The sequence below is a fragment of the Nomascus leucogenys genome, chromosome X, assembly GCF_006542625.1.
Source record: "Nomascus leucogenys isolate Asia chromosome X, Asia_NLE_v1, whole genome shotgun sequence".
Taxonomy (NCBI): Eukaryota; Metazoa; Chordata; class Mammalia; order Primates; family Hylobatidae; genus Nomascus; species Nomascus leucogenys.
The window spans coordinates 60,075,723-60,100,186 of NC_044406.1; the positions used below are offsets into that span (position 1 = coordinate 60,075,723).

The window sequence follows — 24,464 nt, forward strand, 5'->3', positions numbered from 1 at the left end:
CACATAAAGTACTCCCAATAAGAATTATCAAAGTAAAATTGTTACCAAAAAAGGCATTCAGCAGCTTCTGAACCTGAATATTGCTGCCCACAGTGCGGTACAACCCTTCTGTCTTGATCCCTAGTGGAGGAAAAAATCAGGTTAATTTCACTTGTATAGCTAGAGTTGTCATCTCCCCCTGGTACACTAGAGTCAATTCAGATAGGAAGGGGTCACACTACATACTCCAAGTTCTCCAGCCTTCCCTGTAACAGGGGAATAGTCCTAAAGTATCTCTCCAAATTATCCATCCTTTCATTTGGAGTGTACCAAGTCCTCATTAATCTGAAGAGAAGAAAACAAACTCTATAGTAAATAGAAGCATATGCTTAGTTTGGGCAGCAGCAGAAAGCTGAGAATGGTGCTGCCATCTTAGAAAGAAGTTCATTTAATTGAAAAAGGAGGAAGGATCAACACTCAAGTTGCTTCTAAGCAGTGATATAAATCAGGAGAGGGCTGGAGTAAGGCAGCTGTGAAAAAAAAGGCCATTTCCTGCACCAAGAAAGACTAAAAAAACATTTCAAAGGACAAAGAGGCTTGATTCACATACTACACTTGCCCACAGTCTAAATATCCCCAGAAGGAAACCAGGGAGTATCGGAAACCAGGAAGAATGCTGATTCCACATCATCTCCCTGAGTTTGGCTCTGCCCCCATCAATTTTTATACCAGTATGTATTGTGGCAGAAATTGAACTCTTTATCATTTAGGATAGAACCATCATGACACTGCTTAAGGAGTGCCAGGTATTATTTGAGAATACTTTATAAACTTACAAGCTCTTTAAAAGCAGGAATCCACGAATTATCCAAATATGCTTGCATACCACTAGTTTAGAATTTTCTGAAATTTTCTAGCTTGCACCTACTACACAAGCTTTATAAACAGTCTTCATTCCTAAAATGCTACTTCAGAGAAATTGCCCAGGATAAAATCAGAGTGACCAGATTCAGACAATGCCAAGACTATGGTTCAGATCTTACCTTTGGTCTCAATAATATTGATGCACTTCCTGACAAACTTGAAGCCCACTTCATTTAGCTCCACTGTTTCAAACAAAGGAAAAGAGTTAGAGCCTGCTGCAACAGGTGTCACCTATTAAACATTTAATGACCATGCAAAGGGACTGCATTGAGAGAGCTAAGGGTTTTTGGTTGCTCATTTCCAGTCACCCTTAAATGGAAAGATTCATTTTTTCAGGGGAGGTTTAACATTTTAACTCTTATAACACAAAATACTTATATTTAGCCCTTTGCATTGCCTACTTTCAGCATGAGCAAAGTCATATGTGAAATGTTAGCCAAAAAATACAATTTCTATCATGCTTCCAGAACAGGAAGGATATGTTTCTCTACCCACGATGTAAGCTAACACAAAGTGTCTACCTTAGTTCAATTACCAGACACATTTAAAAAATATATGGCTGAATTTGATTTCACACAAAGGCATCCATATTCAGACTTGCATTAGTAGTACACATCATTAATGATGGTATTTACTATGAATAGGACAGTTGGCAGTTTATAATGCTAGCAGACCAAAAACTTGAGTGACTCACTTTCTTGCTGTTTTGTTATAGGGCTGTGGTAGATCTACAAAAGAAGATAAACAGAAAGATCCATGGCTATTGTCAATCGATATAGAAAAACAGAGAACATAATATTAAATATCTTTCCCCAGATAGGCATTAAAAATGATTAGAAACTCCAGGATGTTAAAAAGATAGTCAAGTGGGCTAAACACAACCGTTTTGCCAAGATTGCTAGAAAATACTTGAACAGGCCAGGCGTGGTGGCTCATGCCTGTAATCCCAGCAATTTGGGAGGCCAAGGCGGGCAGATCACTTGAGGTCAGGAGTTTAAGACCAGCCTGGTAAACATCGTGAAACCCCGTCTCTACAAAAATCCAAAAATTAGCCAGGCATGGTGGCATGTACCTGTAATCCCAGCTGTTTGGGAGGCTGAGTCAGGAGAATCTCTTGAACCCAGGAGGTGGAGGCTGCAGTGAGCTGAGATCACACCACTGCATTCCAACCTGGGCAACAGAGTGAGACTCTGTCAAAAAAAAAAAAAAAAAAAAAAGAAAGAAAGAAAGGAAAGAAAGGGAAGAAAGGAAGAAGAAAGGAAGAAAGAAAGAAAGAAAGAAAGAAAGAAAAAATACTTGAACAATCCCTGAAAATTACACTGAATTTCACACAGTTCACCATAGCTACAGTTGTAGCCAATCCATCTTAGATATTTACTTACGTAACACCTGGAGCATTTTTATGATAAAGCAAGAGACCAGGAAAGTGTTTTCCTCATGGCTATGTACCTGTCTAATGGGCATCATAAAATTTAAATGTTCCTAACACCAATCTCCCACCCTCAAAGACTGGTTGATGAATACTTCTCTGTGGAAAGGCAAATGTCCATCTGAAAGAGATCCATGAATACACCAAGATTTGTCTGTGTTGTCTTGGAGTATGCGCTGTGATAGCTATGTGAGAGACCAGAAAGAAGATTGTTGACTCTTGAAGTCTAGTCCTGGCTCTACCTCTACCTCTTAGGAAATTTTGGGCATGCCCTTTCCATTCTCCAGATCTCAAAATTTTTATCAGTAAAGTGATCAGGGTTGGAGCAGACATTTCTTCAAGCCCTGATCTTCTTTGACAGTTTAGGCAAAGGCATGGATGAGATTTGTAAGACTAGTGAACTGGTGTGTTTAGTAAAGGAGCAACAACATTAGTAATGTGAGGCTGCAGGAAATGAGCCCTCCATATGCCATCTGTTAAGAGTCTGTTTGAACAGCCTCTCCTTAAAATAAGTTCTGCATATGTGTGTATGTGTCCACAGATATTTCAGTGGGAGATATTTCTGTGCCAGCCAGCCTTTGCTGCTACTTTTCTAAACAAGGGATTTGTGGAAAAATCTGCCATGATCAAGTTGGTATGGATCTACATTCAGTGGGCCCATGTGCTCACATCATTCTCCACAGAAAGCCATCTGCATCCTTTGATTTTTGAAAACCTAAAGGGAGAGCAAACTTGGGAGAGGGAATTGAAAGACAAATGCCTTGCTGAGCTTCCCAGCATCTGCCTACAGAAACGTCACAAGCATGAAAGAGTTCAGCAGCAGGTTTCTGGGAGGTGACAGAAGGAAGACAGTGCTGGAATATTTTCTGGATGGCAGTCTTCAGAATGCCAAGTCTCTCCTGCTACCTTCCAGTTTACTAGAAGTGCAATCTGGGATCTAGTTACCCCCCTAAATTCTCCAGGATACTGAGGATGCATAGAAAGAAAAACCTGGAATGCATTTTCCCTCCTAGCCAGTTTTTCACTTGAATAAAGCAAAGAAATAAGACTGTATCGGAACACTGCTGGATCTTAGGAGTTTTGTATCCCATCACTCAGATCGGCTAGCACATTGTGGTTTACAAGATGACTTCCATCTGGTTTTTCTAAGCAACCCTGTGAGATAGGTAGAAAGAAATTATTAAAGCCGTTTTACTGAGGAGAAGAAAACTGAATCTCAGAGAGGTGAAATGATTTGCCCAGGGTCACATAGCCATTTAATGGCAGAACTAGTACCTATATCCAGGCTTTTGGAATTCCAACACCAGGAAGTTGATATTATTTCATATGCCACTAAGAAACCAGAATGTTTTTCAATTATTTCCAACTGTTCCTATTGGTCGCTTGATGATAATCAGTAACTCTTTCAAGGGATTGTCCTCCTGCATAACGGTGTTCTAAATGGAACGGTACCTCTTGTGATACAGGATGGCAATGCCATCTCCGCTACCAGCTGTACCCTCAAAGAGAATAAGCTGAGTTGGTGGTATAAGGGTGAGGCAGAAAAATCATTCTGAATAAATGTTCAATAAGTGCTTATTTATAACTATAGCAATTATTTTTCATATTAACGCATATTAATTAATTAACACATATTGATTTTATAACCTGAAAAATGGCTTAATTCTTTCTGAAGAAAAGCTTATGGGCATAGCTACGTAGTCTAACACTAGAGCAGGGAGCTGAGAGATCTTCATTCTGAGCCCAGTTTTGATGTCTTCTCTGAGGGTGGTCTCAGAAAAGTCCCTCAACCTTTCTGGAACTCCAGTTGCCTTACCTGCTGAGAGATGTGGAAACAATTCCTTACAGCTCTAAAACTGAGACCAAACAATCCATTACCATTTAATTGTCTGAAACCCACTGATACCACTAGAGGGCACTCATACACTGGCATATGCTGGGAAGGTTTCCCCAGTGTCAGGTAACTTACAGGTTCTTTCCCATCCATGGCTTCCATCCATAGCCTTCTGTTAGCTTCTGAAAGGGCCTGCAGAGTGATGGTTCCTGGCCTGAGGGGGAAAAAAATGATAAGCATAAAGCAGAAAATTCATCTGAGAGAATGGAGTCTTGTGATCTAGGGTCCCTCTCTGCCCTGGAGGTTGTCACACTGAACAAGCATAGGCCTACAGAACACTAATTTTTCAAAATCTCTTTTACTCAAGAAAACAATAGGCAATTTAGAGAACAGTAACTTTGGGAAGCATGGAGGCGGGGGTGGTATCTTGGTGGCCTTGTGCCAAGATCCTGCAAGAAATAGGAAAGTAACTGTCAAGACGCCTCCATAATGCACACCTAAATTGGCCCTAAATTGGCCCCACTGTGCTTGAACCAAACAAAGGCTCTCACTGCCTTACTCTGTTGGAAGCCAGCCACTTCGTCTGAGCTCTAGGAATGAACATGTACATCACAGGCACATTCATCTCTCAGTAAAATGGCTTTGCTTCTTCTAGCACCTGCGATGTCCAAGAAACATTTTGAGTTGGAATAAATTCAACAACATGAGTACTGGCTAAGACACAGGGAGGAGGTGTTTTGGCTAACAAGCAATTTTATGACTAATAAAAACAACTAATATTTACTGAACGCTTACTAGGTGACAAATTTTGTTCCAAGTAAACTAGGTATATTAACTCAATTAATATATACAATAAGGCAGTTATAATAATCATCTCTATTTCACAGAAGGGGAAACTGAGGCACAGAGTAATTATCCAAGGTCATATAGCAGGGAACTACTAGAGACAGGACTTAAATCCAGAAAGTCTGGTCCAGGAGCCATATTCTTCACTACTACAATATAAGGCCTCTTTGCCTGGCACACCGCTTCAAACCCTGTTTTATTCTATTTATTTGCAGGCTACCTGCTGTGGTCTGAATATTCCCCAAAATTCATAGGTTGAAACTTAACTACCAATGTGATGATATTAAGAAATAGGACCTTTAGGAGGTGAGTCAGTCATAAGGGTAGAACCTCATGAATTCCCATTCATGAAGGCCCTTTTACAAAAACTTGAAAGAGTAGGTTCATTCCCTTCCATCTCTTCTGACATATGAGGACACGGTGTTGGTGCTCTCTGGAGGGCACTGCAACAAGATGCCATCTTGGAAACAGAGACCAGGCCCTCACCAGACACTGAAACTGCTTGGACTTCCAGCTTCTAGAAATGTGACAAATGAATTTCTGTTGTTTATCTATTACTGAGTCTCAGGTATTTTGTCATAACATCACAAATGGACTAAGACACTACTAACTACCCAGAGATATCCCAAGTTGTTATGCTCTTTATGGTCTTTTTAGATCTTTGTGACTCAACTGGAATTTTGAAATTAACCATACTTTATGCAAGGTATAAAGTCTCCTTGCATTCTCTCGGCTTGCTGAGCCATTAGGAAAACATTGTTCCTTCCACAAATTCTGTGATAAGATGAGACCTCTCCTAGAGTCGTAGAATGATAAAAGCAATGCCAAGAGAGTTCAGCCACCCTGGATAAGTAACTAGGCCTTTCTAGACCTCAGTTTCTTTATCTGAAAGGGTGCTGGAACACAGGAGCTGGGAGGTCCTTTCCATTACTGATATCATAGGAATCCTGTTCTACCTGCTGGAATAATGGGGTTCCTGTCCTACCTTCTCTTACTTCATTAAAGCACCTCTTAATGACAGTCTTGTGGTTACTGGCAACAATATATACTTCCACAGCCATCTTGAATGGAGTCATCCATTGTTAACACAAAAATGATACAGATTCACAAACCAAAATTCAAATAACATCACCTCCCTCATGTGACTGTGGTGACGACTAAAGGAAATTATACACTTAAATGGCTGATAACAGTGCCTGTCACAAAGGAGGTACTTGGCAAATGTTAGCAATTGTTTTTATTATTATTACAATTATTGTTGTTGCTGTTATTAAAACATTTCAAGCTCTGCCTTGCTACGAGCCTGTCATTTTAAATACTGCTAAGAGCCTAAATTTAGAACCAGGTGCAGTGACTCACACCTGTAATATGAGCACTTTGGGAGGCTGACACAGGAGAATCACTGTAAGCCAGGAGTTGAAGACCAGCCTGGGCAACATAGCAAGGCCCCATAGCTATAAAAACTAAAAAATTAGCCAGATATGGTGGTGCACACCTGTCAGTCCCAGCTACTCAGGAGGCTCAGGCAAGAGGATCACTTGAACCTGTGCCACTGCAAACCAACCTGGGCAACAGAGTAAGGCCCTCTCTCTAAAAAATTAAAAGTTAAAAAAATAAAAAATCTTATCCTCTCTTCCTGACATAGAAAAAGTGGCTCAGAGCCCTTTGCCCTGTGCTCCAGGGAATGTGAGTACAGCTGCCTGATGCCTGCTAGGAAGCCTGACTCTGTTCCTTATATCAGATTGACTAGCCAGAAAAGCAGATGCCATGTCACTCAAAAGACTCCACATGCAGAGAGGGGCCTCAGCACCTGTTCATTATTATATTTAACGCTGTATTTTGCAGCTTGTTTCTTCTGCTTATAATAGACAATATAAAAAAATTAAAAACAGCATGGAGACAGGCATAGTGGCTCATGCCTATAATCCCAGCACTTGGGGAGGCCGAGGCAGGTGGATGTCTTGAGGCCAGGAGTTCAAGTCAAGCCTGGCCAACATGGTGAAACCCCATTTCTATTAAAAATACAAAAATTAGCTGGACATGGTGGCACACGCCTGTGGTCCCAGCTACTCGGGAGGCTGAGGCAGGAGACTCGTTTGAGCCCAGGAGGTGGAGGTTGTGCACCACTGCACTCCAGCCTGGGCAAGAGAGAGAGACACCATCTCAAAAACAAAAAGAAACCAGCATGGGCTTTGAAGACCTACAGACCAGGGTCTGAGCTCAGCCTCACCATTTACTATGTGACTTTAGTTGGGCAAGTCAGTTAAATGTATGTGGGTCTCAGTTTCCTCACTGGTAAAATGGGGGGTAGATTAAATGAGGGAATGTTTTGTAAAGTGCACAGTATATAATAACTAAAAGTGTAGATGCATCAAAACTTTAATCCCTGGGTTCTAGTGTCAAAAATTCTTCAGCATTCTGGGATAAGAAAAAAACACACTTAAAAATAAACATCAAATTTAGTACTTATCATGAGCCAGGCATAGCACCAGGTACAAGAAACACAAATTGATCCTAGCCCCTAACCATGGGACAAACTGTTTGCAACTGCTTGAGTTGGGGATATTATTTGCATAAAAGGGAAGCCACAGCCAACAGTAATTTTCCCCTTCCTACTGGAACTGAGGCTATCAGGAAAATGAGTGACAGTCTCGTGGTTACTGGCAACAATATATACTTTCAGAGCCACCTCAATTGGGATCATCCATTTTTAACAAAGAAATGATATAGATTCACAAATCGAAATTGTGAGGGTCAAATAATAATCTCTCAATTTTGAAATAAGGAAACAAGCTAAGTCCTTTATTCCCCAATTTTTAAAAAAATGCCCTCATCATTTAGTCTGATTGTTATGATCCCAGTCACTGCTAGTTTTGTTCGCATGATATTGTAATTCACCCTTCAAGTTCCTTTCTAGCAATCTGATCATTTTGCAAAATTCTATTCTATTACTACGTATCCAACATATAGAAATAAAAGGTTGAGATAAAATCTAGAAACAGATTTATTCTGTTTATTTTGGTACAACCACCCAACTATAAAGCATGTCTTTCTCCACAATAATGCCAAATGCACTCATTTGAAATTTTAATGGTTAAAATTCTCCTCTGATAAAACTGCTCGGGTTCAAGTAAAAAAAGAGGGCACTGGGGAGAAACAAACACAACGAAGTCCAAAATGCGCAAGCCTTAGCTGTAAGGTCTGAAAGGTGATAATCACACTATTTCCAGTTCATACAAGTATCTGTAAAGTAGGGGAGGTCTGCATCATTTTTGCACCAAATGGGGGGAAATGACTTTCTAATAACACCCACGACCCTCCACCCCGTCTTCCCTCCCTCAAAAATGTGTGCCAATTCATTTGTTCTTTTTGTGATATTAGGAGATTTAACAAAGAATGAGCTTTGTTATCCTTTCCTTCTTGCAAGATCACCAAATGTTGACCTTTCGCACATCTGATAGCAAATTAAATCCCAGGAGAGACTTTTTCTTCCCAGAGCAAGTGAGGCAAAGCTGATAGAAGCTTGCACAGAGAAAAGCAGCACTGGGCCAGGTCTAGCAGGGATCCCTGGGAAGGGCAGCCGGAAGAGCTGGCTTGAATAGACTCACAACAAAGTCCTGAATAGACTTACTCATTGTCATCAACGTGGGATGACGGAGGAAAATAAAAGACCTACCCAGGCTAAGCATCTGGCACGTGGGGACATTGCCAATTCACAGCGGCACAGCTTACCTTTCATTAGTTTCTATGTCAAAACAGAACCTCTTGTCGATAGACTCCGTCTTCCTTCTCACACAGTACTTCAGTGTTAAGTCCAAGGGCCCCTGATATGAAACAAGAATTAACAGGCAATTTTTAAAAAGACGCAGAAGCTGTTTCTGGTTCCTACAGTGTCTTCAGTGTCACTTGGAAGGCGTCTGGTCAGGGCAGCAGGAGCAATGTGTACACTCACTGAGAATCTTGTCCCTTCAAACAGTATTTGCAGCAAGATGGCAGATGGTTTCTCCCCGCTCCAAGAATCAATGGCTGAGACCAGGAGAAATTGTTCAGAGTCATCCAGCACTCTTTCCCAAGAAGGAAGACTTAATAGGAAGCTCAATACACATCATGTAAGGGGAGTGTAGGAGAAATGGGCTGCCTGAATGGCATTAAGTGTACAGAATAAAATTTTCATGAGGCCTCTAGGGAGGGAAATTGTGACGGGGTAAGTGGCTGTCCAAAACCTCCCTTAGAAAGTCAGAGGGTAGCTGAGCAAAGAAGCTTCCATTAAAGTGGCAGATGAAGGAAGGGAGAAAAACATTTCTGTCTCCCAACTTCAGACTCTTTAGGATGACAGAAATCACAAATGTAATCACTCCAAAGGTAGTGCAAAAGTAGAGGAAATAGTAAATGTGTGTATTAGTCACGGTGGCATTTGATATTTCATATGTGCAGCAAGGACAGTGTGGCCCACTTTAGTCCTGTAGGTAATTAAGGGAATTAAAACTCACTGTGTCCACAGACTAAAATTCTGCAGTCTCACCTTGTTCATATTCTCTCTCTTATCTCAACAGAGACCATGGAATACAGGAAAGAGAAGTAACATTTATCACTTACTATGTGCCATATATTACTCTACGTATTCTTTTTTTTTTTTTTTTTTTTTTTGAGATGGAGTCTTGCTCTGTCACTCAGACTAGAATACAGTAGTGCGATATCAGCTCACTGCAACCTCCGCCTCCCGGGTTCAAGTGATTCTCCTGCCTCAGCCTCCTGAGTAGCTGGGATTACAGGTGCGCACCATGCCCAACTAATTTTTGTATTTTTAGTTGAGACGGGATTTCACCACGTTGGTCAGGGTGGTCTCGAACTCCTGACCTCGTGATCCCCCCACCTCAGCCTCCCAAAGTGCTGAGATTACAGGCATGAGCCACTGTGCCCAGCCTATGCTAGGTATTTTTAAGCCACTTTTCTTGTTAACAACCATTATAGAGAAGTGACACTTAAAAAGGTAAAGCAGCATACCCAAAGTCATCCACATTGGTATAGTGGAAATAGCAATACACTAGAAAGTTTAAGACCTAGGGTCTTGTCTCAGTTATGCCATTTACCAGCTATGTGACCCTGGCCAAAACACAGCACGTCATGCCTGTAATCCCAGCACTTTGGGAGGCCAAGGCAGGTGGATCACCTGAGGTCAGGAGTTGGAGACCAGCCTGGTCAACATGGCAAAACTCCGTCTCTACTAAAAATACAAAAATTAGGCACAGTGGTGGGCACCTGTAATCCCAGCTACTCGGGAGGCTGAGGCAGGAGAATCACTTGAAACCGGGAGGCAGAGGCTGCAGTGAGCCAAGATCGTGCCACTGCACTCCAGCCTGGGTGACAAAGTGAGATTCTGTCTCAAAAATAAATAAATAAACAAATCATATTCCATCTCTAAGTCTTAACTTCACAATCTATTAAATGGGAATAACACAACCCATTGTGGTATCTCAAGTTAGGAAACACTGCCCAGGTGCCTAGATACTATGACATACCAACTGGCCCACGTGGCTCATTACCCAATACTTCTTTCTCATCAGCACACTCAACCACTTGCAGGCCATTCTTTCCTTGCTCCTGCAGTATAACAACTCAACTCTAAATTAATCCTTCAGTATGCCTTCCTACCCCCAAATGTGGGATGTCACACATTAGTCTTTCAAAATGAGAGTTATGAGCGAAGTCACAGACTCACTCTACCTCTTTAAATTCTCAATGTCCTCAGCTTCAATGACATTGCAGCTTAGGGACCTAGGCCCTGCCCACCATTCCAATCTCATCTCTAGCGACTGCTCACCTGTTTAATGCCCCTACAATGCAAAAGTACTCTTATTTCACATGCATATCATGCTATTTCATGATTGCATTACTTTGCCTATATTAATCCCTCCACCGAAAATGACCTTGTCTATCTTCTTTGCCTGACTAAACTCTTACTTATTCTACAAACTGCAGTTCAGCTTTCACTTCCTCAAAAATCCTTCTTCAAACCAACACATTGCCCACTATGTGCTTTGCACGTAATATTAAAATGCCCTGTTTTTATGTTTAATTTCACCACTTGACTAGGAAGTCTTCAAAGACATGAACAGTGTTTTATTCATCTTTATACCTCCAGTACCTTGCAAATACTTAGTGCTCAATAAATGTTTATGAACTACTTTATCATCCTTACCACTTTTCTGATGAGGAAACTAAGACTGAGCAACATTAGGCAATTTACTCAAGGTCAAAAAGCTACCAGACCACAGAGCTAAAATTTAAACATAGGTCTGAAGATTCAGAACGCAGTACTCCTTCTTCTGACCACAAATTCCTAACAGGGAAGGGATGAAGATCTAATAAATTATCATTTGAGAAGATGATCAGAAAATTGACCATGAAAACACAGATGAGAGCTGACAGGCTAAAGTAGTGGGACCAACACTATAGTAAGTGCCATAGTCAGAAAGATGGCCAATTCCTGCATCTTCAAATTGGTCTCACTTCCTACACAAATTGGGGGCACTGACTTCACATAGCTGCTAGGAGGGTAAATGAGGAGCATGAATATGACAGAAGGGTCTAGCTCAGTGTCTGGCACACAGCAGGTATTCAAGAAATAGTGGCTTTTGTAGTGTTCTTATTATTATGGTATCATTTATTTGTAAAATTTATAATTGTAAAATACAAACTAGTATTAAGAAGTGAAACAGAGAACTGACAGGAAGAAATCACTTCCAACTCCAGTTTGGGGAAATCCAAGTAACTCCCACCACCTCCCTCTGCCTTGTGAGTAACTAAGTTCTTCTTTCCATTCCATAAGGAATACCACATTAAAAATGCTCAGGCCACCACCCATTGCAGTTTTGCAAGCAGCTACTCAATGAAAAGAGAAGAGGGAAAGAAAAACTAAAAGGAGGGCTTGCTGGCATCTGTCAAGAGGATATGAAAGTGGTATCTGCTGACTCTGTCTTGGGGTTTGCAATAAGCACCTCTGAGCAGCCTCAGAGAAAGTACCTAAATGAAATTACTGCCTACAAAAGGAGCTTTCTTCTCTGGTATTTGAAAAGTAATGTGTGTAGAAAAATAAAAGAAAGAGACTGCAGGCCAGTGTTGCTTATAAGCACTTCCTAGTCAGATTAATCAGCTAAGTTCTGACTGACTTGGAACAAATCAGTGCTAAAACACAGGATGAATTTATTGGAACCACACTGAAAGGTGCTTTGGCAATTGGCAGACTGGAAACTGAGGAGGGTTTTGAATGAGTAACTGGCCCATGATAAAAGCACAGTAACTGGCGCCGTGGCTCACACCTGTAATCCCAGCAATTTGGGAGGCCAAGGCGGGAGGATCACCTGAGGTCAGAAGTTCGAGATAAGCCTAGCCAACATGGTGAAACTCCATCTCTACTAAAAATACAAAAATTAGCTGGGTGTGGTGGTGCGCACCTGTAATACCAGCTGCTCAAGAGGCTGAGGCAGGAGAATCGCTTGAACCTAGGAGGCGGAGGTTGCCGTGAGCTGAGATTGTGCCATTGCACTCCAGCCTGGGTGACAAGAGTGAAGCTCCGTCGCAAATAATAATAATAATGATAATGATAATACAGCATAGCCGAGGATTCCAGAAACTCTGATACAACATCTTCTACAAGTCCATCCCATCACCAAAGCACATTAAAGCCGGGAGGTAAATCTTGTGGTTAAAAGACCACCCTCACTCCAAAAAAATTTCAGTAGCCTGAAAGCACATTTCTATCCTCTCTAATTCAACATGAACAAGCCACACAAGAGAGATCTTCCATGAAAAGGATCAGCAAGGGAGAGAAACTGTCCCAGTTTTTCTCCAAATTCCTCCCTACCTAAATTGGGTCTTCATGTACTACTTTCAATGCTAACAAATAACCCTTGAAGCACTTCCAACAAACAATTTGTAAACAGTGCAAATGCTTAAAAATCATGCACTAAGACCCTGTCTGAGAACCAGTTAAAGGGGAAAGAGGCACATTGAACTACTTTTAGAATATAAACCATCTGTCTAAAGATCAGCTTTTATCTTAAGGAACCCCCGTGTGTGTGTGTGTGTGTGTGTGTGTGTGTGTGTGTGTGTGTGTGTGTGTTTGTAAAAGATCAGGTTCTTCCAGGTGAGTAAACTATATTTTTCAGTGTGTTAAATTTATCTTGTCATTTTCAGGAGTGAGAGAAGGTTTGGAGGGCAGAAAAAGAGAGATTAACTGCTTAAAGATATCTGAGTAGTACATAGAATGTGAGTATCGGTTATTCCAACTGTGGGCCATAAACACAGTCCTGTAAAAAAAGGAATTTTGGAATTCAATTCATATTTTTAAAACTTGCTATTTTAAAGAATCTAAGAGTAGAGCATTCTTAAAAGTAATTCATCCCTATTTTTACATAGTTGACTGTACAATGTGACTGGCACTTGTAAAAATAACTGGTTTGAAAGACTACCGGCACTTTCAAAAGGCTTGCTGTAATCAACAGAGAAATTTTTCACTCAACTCAGTGCTATCTGACTCAAACTTAGGCCAAGATGTACATATAAAGTCATGGCTTCACGTAACAGTGATGAACTTGATGATTTGATACTAAGTCAACATATATTCTTTTCTGAGAAACAGTCATAGGTCCATTTCCAAAAATATGGTGCAAACAAGAACTGACCTGCTTAGCACCTGGCTTCTGCTCCATAGGCGTCATGGTGAGTGTTTTGGTCTCTTTCTCATACTGGCAATAGTATTTCACCCAGGATATTCCTAAAGCCCCTACAAGGACAAGTAAAAGTGAGCAGACAGAATAACTATTCTAGCTGTATAGGAAGTCAACCCCTAAAATGGAGGCTATTTACACATTGCTCTTCAGAGTCAAACTTCAGATCCAGCCCTGCCCTTGCCCTGACCGCCCTCCTTCCATAGCCACCTACCTACTGCACACAGGGAGATTCTAACCTTCACCAACTGCTTCCCACAGCTGCTTCTGGCTTGCTCAAAACCTACTCTCCCTGCCATGTTCCCTATAAATTGTATCACCATATATCCCAGAAGCTGGAGACTATTGTCATTTACTTCGCTGTCTCTGTAACTGTTCCATGTGATTGGTCATTGGGTTATTTCCCTTCTAACCTGTACACGACTCTACACATCTCTCTATTAACTGTCTCCTCCTCTCCATTCCTTTTAATACCGAATTAGTTAAGAACCCCATCAGTGTTGTTTTTGTTTGTTTGTTTTAATTTTTTTTTTTGACAGTCTCGCTCTGTCACCCAGGCTGGAGTGCAGTGGCGCAATCTCAGCTCACTGCAAGCTCCGCCTCCCGGGTTCACACCATTCTCCTGCCTCAGCCTCCCAAGTAGCTGGGACTACAGGCACCCGCCACCACGCCCAGCTAACTTTTTGTATTTTTTTTAGTAGAGACGGGGTTTCACCATGTTAGCCAGGATGGTCTTGATCTCCTGACCTCGTGATCTGCATGCCTCGCCCTCCCAAAGTGCTGGGATTACAGGCATGAGCCACAGCGCTGGGCCCAGTGTCTTATTTTGTATTTATTTTTTATGAGACATATTTTTAAAAAACAAAAATTTACTATCTCACCAATTAATTATTTCATTGGCCTTCTCTCTGATTTCCCTATTGTCCCCATCTCTGATCACTCCAATTCATTCTCCACTCTTTTCCTAGATTATTTTTAAAATATATCTCTATTTTTATCATTCCCCTCATTAAAAACCATCCATGGCTTTCCCACTATCTCCACACTCCTTAGCCTGCCTGCAATGCCCTTGGATAACATGATCGAAACTTACCTTTCCAGCTTTTTCTTTTGGCACCTCACCTCTATGTTCCTGTCTCAATGAATTACTTTTAGTTCCCACATAAAGAGGTAGCCATATAATTTCTAGTCCAAATCCAAGACTTATTTAAGACTGAATGAGGCAGTATTATTAATAATTACATCAGGACAACGGGGTAAAGCAGGACTATTCTTGGCAAACAAGGGCCCTACAAATCAACTATGTCTATCCACAACCCTGCCTTTACTCATGCAGTGGTATATACCTGGAATTCCCTTCCTCCTTTTCCTTCTTTCTTTCTCTTTCTTTCTTTTCTCTCCTTTCTTTCTTTCCTTTTTCTTTCCTTTCCTTTCTTTCCTTTTTCTTTCCTTTCCATTCTTTCTTTCTTTCTCTTTCTTTCTTTTATTCATTTTTGAGACAGAGTCTCACTCTGTCACCCAGGCTAGAGTGCAATGGCACCATCTCGGCTGACTAAAACCTCCACCTCCCAGGTTCAAGCGATTCCCCTGCCTCAGCCTCCCAAGTAGCTAGGATTACAGGCAAGCATCACCACACCCAGCTAATTTTTGTATTTTTAGTAAAGACGGGGTTTCACCATGTTGGCCAGGCTGGTCTCAAACTCCTGACCTCCGGTGATCTGCCATCTCAGCCTCCCAAAGTGCTAGGATTACAGGCATGAGCCACTGCACCCGGCCATTCCTCCTTTTCTTTACCTATTAAAATCCCACTCATCATTCAAGTTCTAGTTCAAATATCACTTTCTTGGTGAAGTCTTTAGATATATGCCCCAAATACAGTGATCACCACATTTCATTATAATTATTGATATACTTGTCTATCTCTCCCATCACTTTACACTTCTTGGTGACAGAAATCATGGTTGACTCATTTTTTTCAAGGGAGTCTCCAATGCATTGCACAGTATCTGGCAGAAACAGTGCTCATTAAGCATACATTCAACTGAGTAGCAATGTCATGCCCATATGACAAATCACAATACTGGAGCACAGAAGGATCACACAGCATACAGCAGTGGTTCTCAACTAGGGGCAATTTGGCCTCCCAGGGGACATGTGGCAATACGTTAGAGACATTTTAGGTTGTCACACCTGGAGATTACTACGAGCACAAAGTGAGGAAAGGCCAGGGATGCTGCTAAATATACTATAATACACAGGACCACTTCCCAGAACTAAGAATTATCCAGCCTGAAATGTCAACAGCACTGAGATTGAGAGATTGTGCGACGCACAGTTGAAGAGATGAACCTGACAAGTGGGAGAACACATCTTTGAAAATCATCAAAAGCAAACTGCTCTATGCGAAGGAAAGTGTGATAATTTCACTACTGTAGTGTCATGCTTTTTGAATTACAGTGATTTTTGCCACTGGCAGCCTCTGGGTGTGTGTCTTCTGTTTATTCCCCAGATATAATAACTCTGGGCAAAAACTGAATAACAGGTTTGGGGAGTATTGGGTCATAGTTCAAAGGGCAAATAAAATCAAATCACACATACAGGTGTGCATAATGTTACTGAGGAATTAGGAAAGACTGAATGCTCTGCAACATTCAGTGACTAAACAAGTTAACCCACTTTACTTAGTCACTAATGAAAAACAGATACTGTCTTTCCCACCGGAAGCATGATGTTCACTAAGTGCTATAAGAGCATCCATGAGCCTGAGCAACATAGTGAGACCTTGTCTCTACAAAAAATTCAAAAATTAGCTGAGTGTAGTGGTAGGTGCCTTTAAGTGCAGCCACTCAGGAGGCTGAGGTAGGAGGACTGCTTGAGCCCAGGAGTATAAGGCTGTAGTGAGCTATGATGGTGCCATTGCACTCTAACCTGGACAACAGAGCAAGATCCTGTCTTAAAAAAAGAAAAGAGCAGGCCGGGCGCGGTGGCTCACGCTTGTAATCCCAGCACTTTGGGAGGCCGAGGCGGGCGGATCACGAGGTCAGGAGATCGAAACCACGGTGAAACCCCGTCTCTACTAAAAATACAAAAAATTAGCCAGGCGTGGTGGTGGGCGCCTGTAGTCCCAGCTACTCGGAGAGGCTGAGACAGGAGAATGGCGTGAACCCGGGAGGCAGAGCTTACAGTGAGCCGAGATTGCGCCACTGCACTCCAGCCTGGGCGACAGAGCGAGACTCCGTCTCAAAAAAAAAAAAAAAAAAAAAAAAAGAAAAGAGCAAACATATGACCCTAATGCAGATGAAGATATAGGGTACTATAGTAGGATCATGGGTTTTGGCATTTCATAGACCTGAATTTAATTTTAGTCCTGACACTTGTTAGTTGGGTGACTTTCAAACGGTGACCTCTCTGAGCCTTAGTGGCCTTATGTGTATGGGTATAAATTGGTTGCAAAGATTAAATGAGGCATTGTTTTAAATGAACTTAGCACCACATCTGGTACATAATAAGTATAAGAAATATTATTTTTCTACTTCCTTTCCTCTATTTCCCTTTTTTCCAAAAAAGTAATCAGAAGGATTAAAGAACTAATAATACCCATTTTGAATCTCAGAGAAAACCTTAGGTCTTAGCACTACCCAGCCTTTGTAAGACAAATCTTTAACTTCCTCTCAGTTTCTCCTTTTTTTTTTTTTTGTTTTCAGTATTCCCTGCCTGCGTTCCAAGGGATTTTTAGCTATCAGGGGTCTATGAACAGTAAGGGTGCCCAAAATTCACAGCCGACAAGTGGCAGTAGTTCCTGGCTTATTGAAACCCAATGGATACCCCTATGTCCCCACACACATTTCTCTTGTGTATAGAGATAGCCTTCAATAGTGGGCTGTCCTGGAAGTTTGCATGTCTGGGGAGCTTCTTTCATCCTTTTCTTAAGTTCTTCCATCTCTTCCCGGGTACTGGAGAAATGATTTCTTGTCTGCCAAGACATCATCATGAAAATCATTATTATCATCATCATTATCATGAAAAAGTATTTCTTGGTCAGAGACTCAGTACAAAGGTTTCCCTGCTTACAGCATGTGCAACCACAAAGCAAAAAAAAGAAATGGTGAATGGCATAGTGAATGGAAAACAAGTTTATAGAGTCTAACGGTCCTAAAGACTGCATAGGAAACAAAAATATAACGAGCAATATACTCATAAAATAACAACTGGGAGGCTTTTTACTAACAGGAATCACATAAGGCCCTAATAAATAAGAAATCTTAGAATTCTGAACATGACTGATACCCTGCTTTACAACAAGGGAGATGGCAGACAACGTTCCCAAAGGTAGCATTCTCATAGCAACTTCCAAGTTGTGTTTCAAAGTTACGGCCCAGTTGATACTGAATCAAATTCTGGCCAAGAAGATAAAATATATTCTCTTGGGAGAAGGGCCAACAGTAGCTATGTTTTCATACTCACAAATATCAAAACCTAATTATGAGAATAAACCTATTTAAATCTACACAACTAAAACACAATGGTAAGACATGTGTTGAAATGTGGGTATGAAAATCACTACAGATAAGTTTTTAGTACCCAGTCTTAAAATTATGACATGATGTTAGTGAGAAAGGTGATCTGTGCTGCCCATCTAGTTGGCTCATGTTTATCCTGTAAATAAGTCACCCATATGTATACATTCAAAGGCTTATTGTTACATTTGTACATATCAAGTAATATATAGAGGAAGATTCAAGGGATTAACTTGGTTGTAGTAGGAAGGTGTTGTAAATCAGGAAATTCTGGAGAACGTGAGAACCCCTAGTTCCTTTTTGCAAAAAGAGTATATAGAAAGAAAAAAACAATAACAACAACTGTGAATCCCAATCCTCCTAAACAACCAAGGGGGGCTTATTTTCACTATAACTTACCAGCATTTTTCATCTAAAACTACATCTATATATTTCATGCAATTTGACACCCATTCTAAAGTCACCAACTCAGTAATGCCTTCTCTGACTCTACCAGGTAGCCAAATGCTCTGAACTTTTTAAAAACCTTTGGCTTGATTCTATTATAGCACTTATCATAATGGATTATGATTTATCTCTGTTTATTTGTCTCCTGCAAGAAACTGTATGTTCCTTAAAGACAGAAAAACTTGCATGCATCTTCATGGCATGTCCAGTGCCTTTCACAATGCCTGGCACAGAGCTTATGTTCATTTTTGCCATAACCATTTGTTTAATGTGGATTGAATAAAGGAACATATAAAGGAATGTATGTGAAAAGGATGGGAACACTGTGCCTACGTGCCCATCTGTAAGAACTAGCATGACAAAGAAGGTAGAGAAAACCTTTAAAAGTAATTTATGTGACTCTACTAATAAGTACTGAGAAAAGAAAGAGAAGATAAAATGAGTGTTTGTGGTAATAAAGTCCACAGTGAGAGTGTTTTGACTGAGCAGGGAAGTAGCTTAAGGCCTGGGCTCAAATAAGCCTATAGCTATGTCCTGATGTGAGAGAGATGCAGCAAATTAGCAATACTTAATAAATATTGCATAGATGAAGGTGTTGGTGTGTGGAAGGGTGGGTTTGAACAGCAGTCAGCCTCAAAAACAGGAAAGACGTGAAAGTGGAAGAGCAAGAACAGTCTGATATACTAAATACCTGTGATCCACACCAGTATATTCTAACAAATTGGCTAGGATGCAGTAACCTAGAATTCCAAAAATCAAGGTCACTAGGGCTGAAATTCAATCGGAATGGAAAGACCGGTGAGAAAAATCCACATGCAAACTCACATTCTGTAAACTGAGTTGGAGCTGCTGTTTGTATGGGAGGAAATCCTGTGTGAGCTCCACAGTCAGGCTGTTAGAAATGAACAGACTATGAAGAAAGGCCAAGACCTAGGGAAAACATGTAAAAATAACTTTATCACCAGCATCTTCTAATAAACTAAATAAAAGAAACATGAACTCACCAAAAAACTCCACGGTGTGGCTGGGTGTGGTGGCTCATGCCTGTAATCCCTGCACTTTGGGAGGCTGAGGCAGGCAGATCACGAGGTCAGGAGTTTGAGACCAGCCTGACCAACATGGTGAAATCCCATCTCTACTAAAAATACAAAAATTAGCTGGCCGTGGTGGCACACGCCTGTAATCCCAGCTACTTGGGAGGCTGAGGCAGGAGAATCGCTTGAACCCGGGAGGCAGAGGTTGCAGTGAGCCGAGATTGCATCACTGCACTCTAGCCTGGGTGACAGAGTGAGACTCTGTCTCAAAAAAACAAAAAACAAACAAACAAACAACAACAAAAAAAAACTCCATGGTGTTTACCCAGTATAGCGTTAAATGCAGTCAAACACAAACCAGTCTACACATCACTGTTTTCATATCAGGTTAAATATTTGCCCTTGACTCAGCTTCAGAAAAAAAGAACTATTAACAAATTTATTAACCCTGAGCTTGCTCAGATCTCATATAAAGACATTCATCATTTGAACAGTATATAAATGAACTGCATCTTTCCTCTATATATCCTCAGCAATCGCAAACAATAGGTGCTCAATAAATATTTCTTGAATGAAAGTAAATGAATGAAAGTAAATAGATAAATTAATAAAGCAAGATTTTCTACCTAACTTTAATGAAGACTGTCATAATGCTAAAAGATCAAAAGAGTCTAAACCAGCTTTAAAATTAGAAATGTTTCACAGGGTTGCAGAAAAAGACATATAAATGATACACAACATATATTGGTGTACATTTTCAACCCCATTAAAAATCAAATACACGGGCTGGGTACGGTAGCTCATGCCTGTAATCCCGGCACTTTGGGAAGCCAAGGCAGGGGGATCACTTGAGCCCGGGAGTTGGAGACCAGCCTGGGCAACATGGTGAAACCTTATCTCTACAAAAACATACAAAATATTAGCCCGGTATGGTGGCACGCACCTGTAGTCCCAGCTACTCAGGAGGCTGAGGTGGGAGGATCACTTGAGCCCAGGAGACAGAGGTTGTAGTGACTCAAGATAGCACCATTGCACTCCAGCTTGGGTGACAGTGAGACCCTGTCTCAAACAAATATATGGAAATGGAAAAATCTACACAAGACAGAAGTAAATGGAATGAAAAAACGTGAAATGGGAAAAAACTACACAAGACAGAAGTAAAAGTAGTAGAATGAGAAGTCATTGACTGCAAGAGACATGAGTCCCTAGCACAGTACCTGGTATATGAGAAAGACTTCTGAAAGCGCAAGAAGAAGGAAGGGAGGGAAACAAAGTAACAGGAAGAGTTGTAGAGAAATTCCAGAAGGGAGGAGGAAGGAGAGAGGAAAAAAAGGAAAGAGAAAGAAAATAGCCATAGAAAAAGAGAGAAAAGGGTTGGGGGGAAAGAGAGAAAAAAAAGTATACTAAAGAACAAGAAAAACACAAGTTAGACTATGTTCTAGACATTTCCACTGATTATCCTTCACGTTCTTTGGGATTCTGTTTTTATGATCAAAGTTTGTACATTTACCAGGCATTTGATAAATATTTTTAGACCATTCATCAACGAAGAAAACTTACAGGCTCCACAATATTGAACTTCTTGGACTCCTGAACTTCCTGGATTTGATAAACATAATCAAGAGAGGACTCGAAAAAATTGTGCCTCTCCTTGTCCACCTGTAGGTCTGCCTGTAGAAGAAGGAAAACAAACATTACATATTGGGATATTCATTCATGAAAGTCAGTGCTTAAGGATTGAACAGAATGCTAGAGCTAGATGAGCATTTAGCCACCAACTAGTGATGTCACCCCTTATTTTAGAGATAGAGAACCTAAAGCCAAGAGATAAAAAAGTGACTAATCCAGGATTCCAGTTTCTGGTGCAACACGTAAAAAGCTTGAAGTCATTACATCCACACTGACAAAAAGAAAAAAGCTGAACAAGTGTAAAATCCACACATTTTCTTATATCCAACAGAGAACTGAAGTCAGAGGAAAATCTGCTCCCTCAAACACTACAGAGACATGAATACAGAGAATAAGAAATTAACAAGGGCAGAAGCCCAAGAACAGAAGCATGCTACTATGGCCAATACTGAGAGGATCATAACAGAAAGAACTGCAAGTCTCAAGTCTTACTTAACAAGAAATGAGAAAATCTGAGCACATAAACATGATGCCAGAGAAAATTTTAGAGTCAGACAATGACAGCTACAGCAAACTAAGCACAGCCTAGCTCCTAGCCAGATCAACACAAAACCTCACATTAAAGACCTGTTTCACTTATTTCCTGTCATCTGAACATCATCGCTAGCTTTCAGCAATGAACTACAAGGCATATTAAAAGGCAATAAACACAGTCTGAAGAGAAAAAAGGAGCATCAGAATCAAATGTAGGTAAGGCAGACATTGTAGAAATATAAGACTGTAGGCCAAGTGCAGTAGCTCACACCTGTAATCCCAGCACTTTGGGAGGCCGAGGTGGGTTGATCACCTGAGGTCAGGAGTTTGAGACCAGCTTGGCCAACATGGAGAAACCCTATCTCTACTAAAAATACAAAAACTAGCCAAGTGTGGTGGTACACTCCTATAGTCCCAGCTACTCTGGAAGCTGAGGCACAAGACTCACTTGAACCTGGGAGGTGAAGATTGCAGTGAGCCGATATCGTGCCACTGCACTCCAGCCTGGGTGACAGAGTGAGACTCCATCTCAGAAACAAACAAAAAAGAAATATAAAACTAAATTTAAAATAATTATAATTAATATGATAAGGGCTCTAATATAAAAAGCAGACAGCACCTAAGAACAGATGGGTAATAGTAGCAGGCAGTTGAAAACTGCAAGAGAGTATACAGAGGAAACACTAGAAATCAAAAACACTGTAGCAGAAATTAAGACTACTTTTAAAGGGCTCACCAGTAGATTGAACAAGAGTGAGGAAAGAACCAGTAAGATTAAATACATGTCAACAAAAATGTGGGAAACTGAAATGCAAAGAGAAAAAAAGAATGACAAACATGTAGTAGAATATTCAGGAGCTGGTGAACAATTACAAAAGATGTTAATATACACAATTTCAGAGTACCAATAGGAGAAGAAAAAGAGACAGAAACAGAAGAAATACTTCAAGCAATAATGACTGAGAATTTTCCAAAATAAAAGACAGATATCAAACCCACATCCAGAAAGCTCAGGATAAATACCAATAAATACAATAATATAATAAATACTAATAAATACCAATCAGGATAAATACCAAACAATCTCCATGTAGGTATATGATATTCAAAGCTGCAGAAAATAAAACACAAGAGAAAATCTTGAAAGAAGCTAGAGAGAAAAACAAACAACTTACTATATAGCAGGGCAAGAATAAAGAGTTATATCAGACTTCTCTTAAGAAACCATGCAGAAAGAAGAGAGTGCCATAAAATATTTGAAGGTGTTGATAGAAAAAAAGTTAACTACTTAACAATGTATAAACCGTGAAATTATCCTTCAAAAGTGATGGTAAAATAAAGACTTCCTCAAACAAACAAAAATTAAAGCATTTTGTCACCACTAAACTTGTCTTGCAAGAAAGGTTAAAAGATCTCCAGTAGAAGAAAAATGATATGTCGGAAATATAGACCTAAAAAGAAAGGAAAAAAGAGCACCAGAAAAGAAATAAATGAAGATTAAATATTTATTTTTCAAATTCTTAATGGATCTAACAGATAAGAATTTGTCTATAATAATAATTGTAATGATACATTTGGTGATTATATCTTACAAATAAGTAAAAAGAATGATAGTACCATTATAAGGGACTAAATGGAGAAATTGGAAATAGTCTGTTGATCCTGTACAACCCATAACTAGGTTACTGGAATTTGAAAAGTGGACATAAACCAACCACAAATGCATATTGCAAGCTCTAAGGCAACCACTAAAAAATGAAAAAGAAGTATAATTGACATGGTAAGAGAAGACAGAAAATAAAATCATATAAAATATTCTCTTAAAGAAGGCAAAAGAAGACTGAAACAAAAATAAAAACAAAAACAATAAGAAGATAGTAAACAATATAGTAGATACTATTACACCATTATCTATGACCATTTTAAACGTCAATGATCTAAAAAAAATTAAAAGATAGACTGTCATAGTACACAAAAATTAAGAGCTAACTATGTTATCTGAAAGATATCATTTTAAATAAGATACACAAAATGTTAGACCTGAAACCATAAAACTTCTAGAATAAAACCCAGAAAAATGCTTCTAGGAATTGGCCTAGTAAAAAAAAATTACTAAGACACCTAAAGCAAATGCAACAGAAACAAAAATAAATAAATGAGACTTAAGTAAACTAAAATCTTTCTGCACGACAAGAGAAATAATCAACAGAGTAAATAGGCAACCTACAGAATGGGAGAAAATATTCACAAACTGTACAGCTGACAAAGGGCTAGCGTCCAGAATCTACAAGGAACTCCAATGAATCAGCAAGAAAAAAAAAATCCCATTTAAAAGTGGGCAAATGACATGAATAGACATTTTTCAAAAGAAGATATACAAATGGCCAATAAACATGAAAAAATGCTCAACATCAATAATCATCAGGAAAATGGAAATTAAAACCGCAATGAGATACCACCTTACTCCACTCAGAAAGGCCATTATTAAAAAGTCAAAAAAAACAAAAGATGCAGATGTGGTTAAAAGGGAATGCTTATTCACTTTGGGTAGGAATGTAAATT

At 40.0% G+C, this 24,464-nt stretch overlaps 1 protein-coding gene across 1 annotated transcript in view; it reads right to left on the reverse strand.

The window, feature by feature from the left end:
• OPHN1 (oligophrenin 1) overlaps positions 1-24,464 on the reverse strand; it is a 385,933-nt gene that overhangs the window by 147,887 nt on the left and 213,582 nt on the right. Inside the window, exons 7-15 of the mRNA XM_003272664.4 lie at positions 21,300-21,410; positions 19,531-19,635; positions 17,585-17,714; positions 13,697-13,797; positions 8,745-8,836; positions 4,302-4,380; positions 1,598-1,631; positions 1,023-1,085; positions 46-120 (exon numbers count right to left, since the gene is read on the reverse strand). Of these exons, the coding sequence (XP_003272712.1) occupies positions 46-120; positions 1,023-1,085; positions 1,598-1,631; positions 4,302-4,380; positions 8,745-8,836; positions 13,697-13,797; positions 17,585-17,714; positions 19,531-19,635; positions 21,300-21,410 (790 nt within the window). The remainder of the gene's footprint in view (positions 1-45; positions 121-1,022; positions 1,086-1,597; positions 1,632-4,301; positions 4,381-8,744; positions 8,837-13,696; positions 13,798-17,584; positions 17,715-19,530; positions 19,636-21,299; positions 21,411-24,464) is intronic.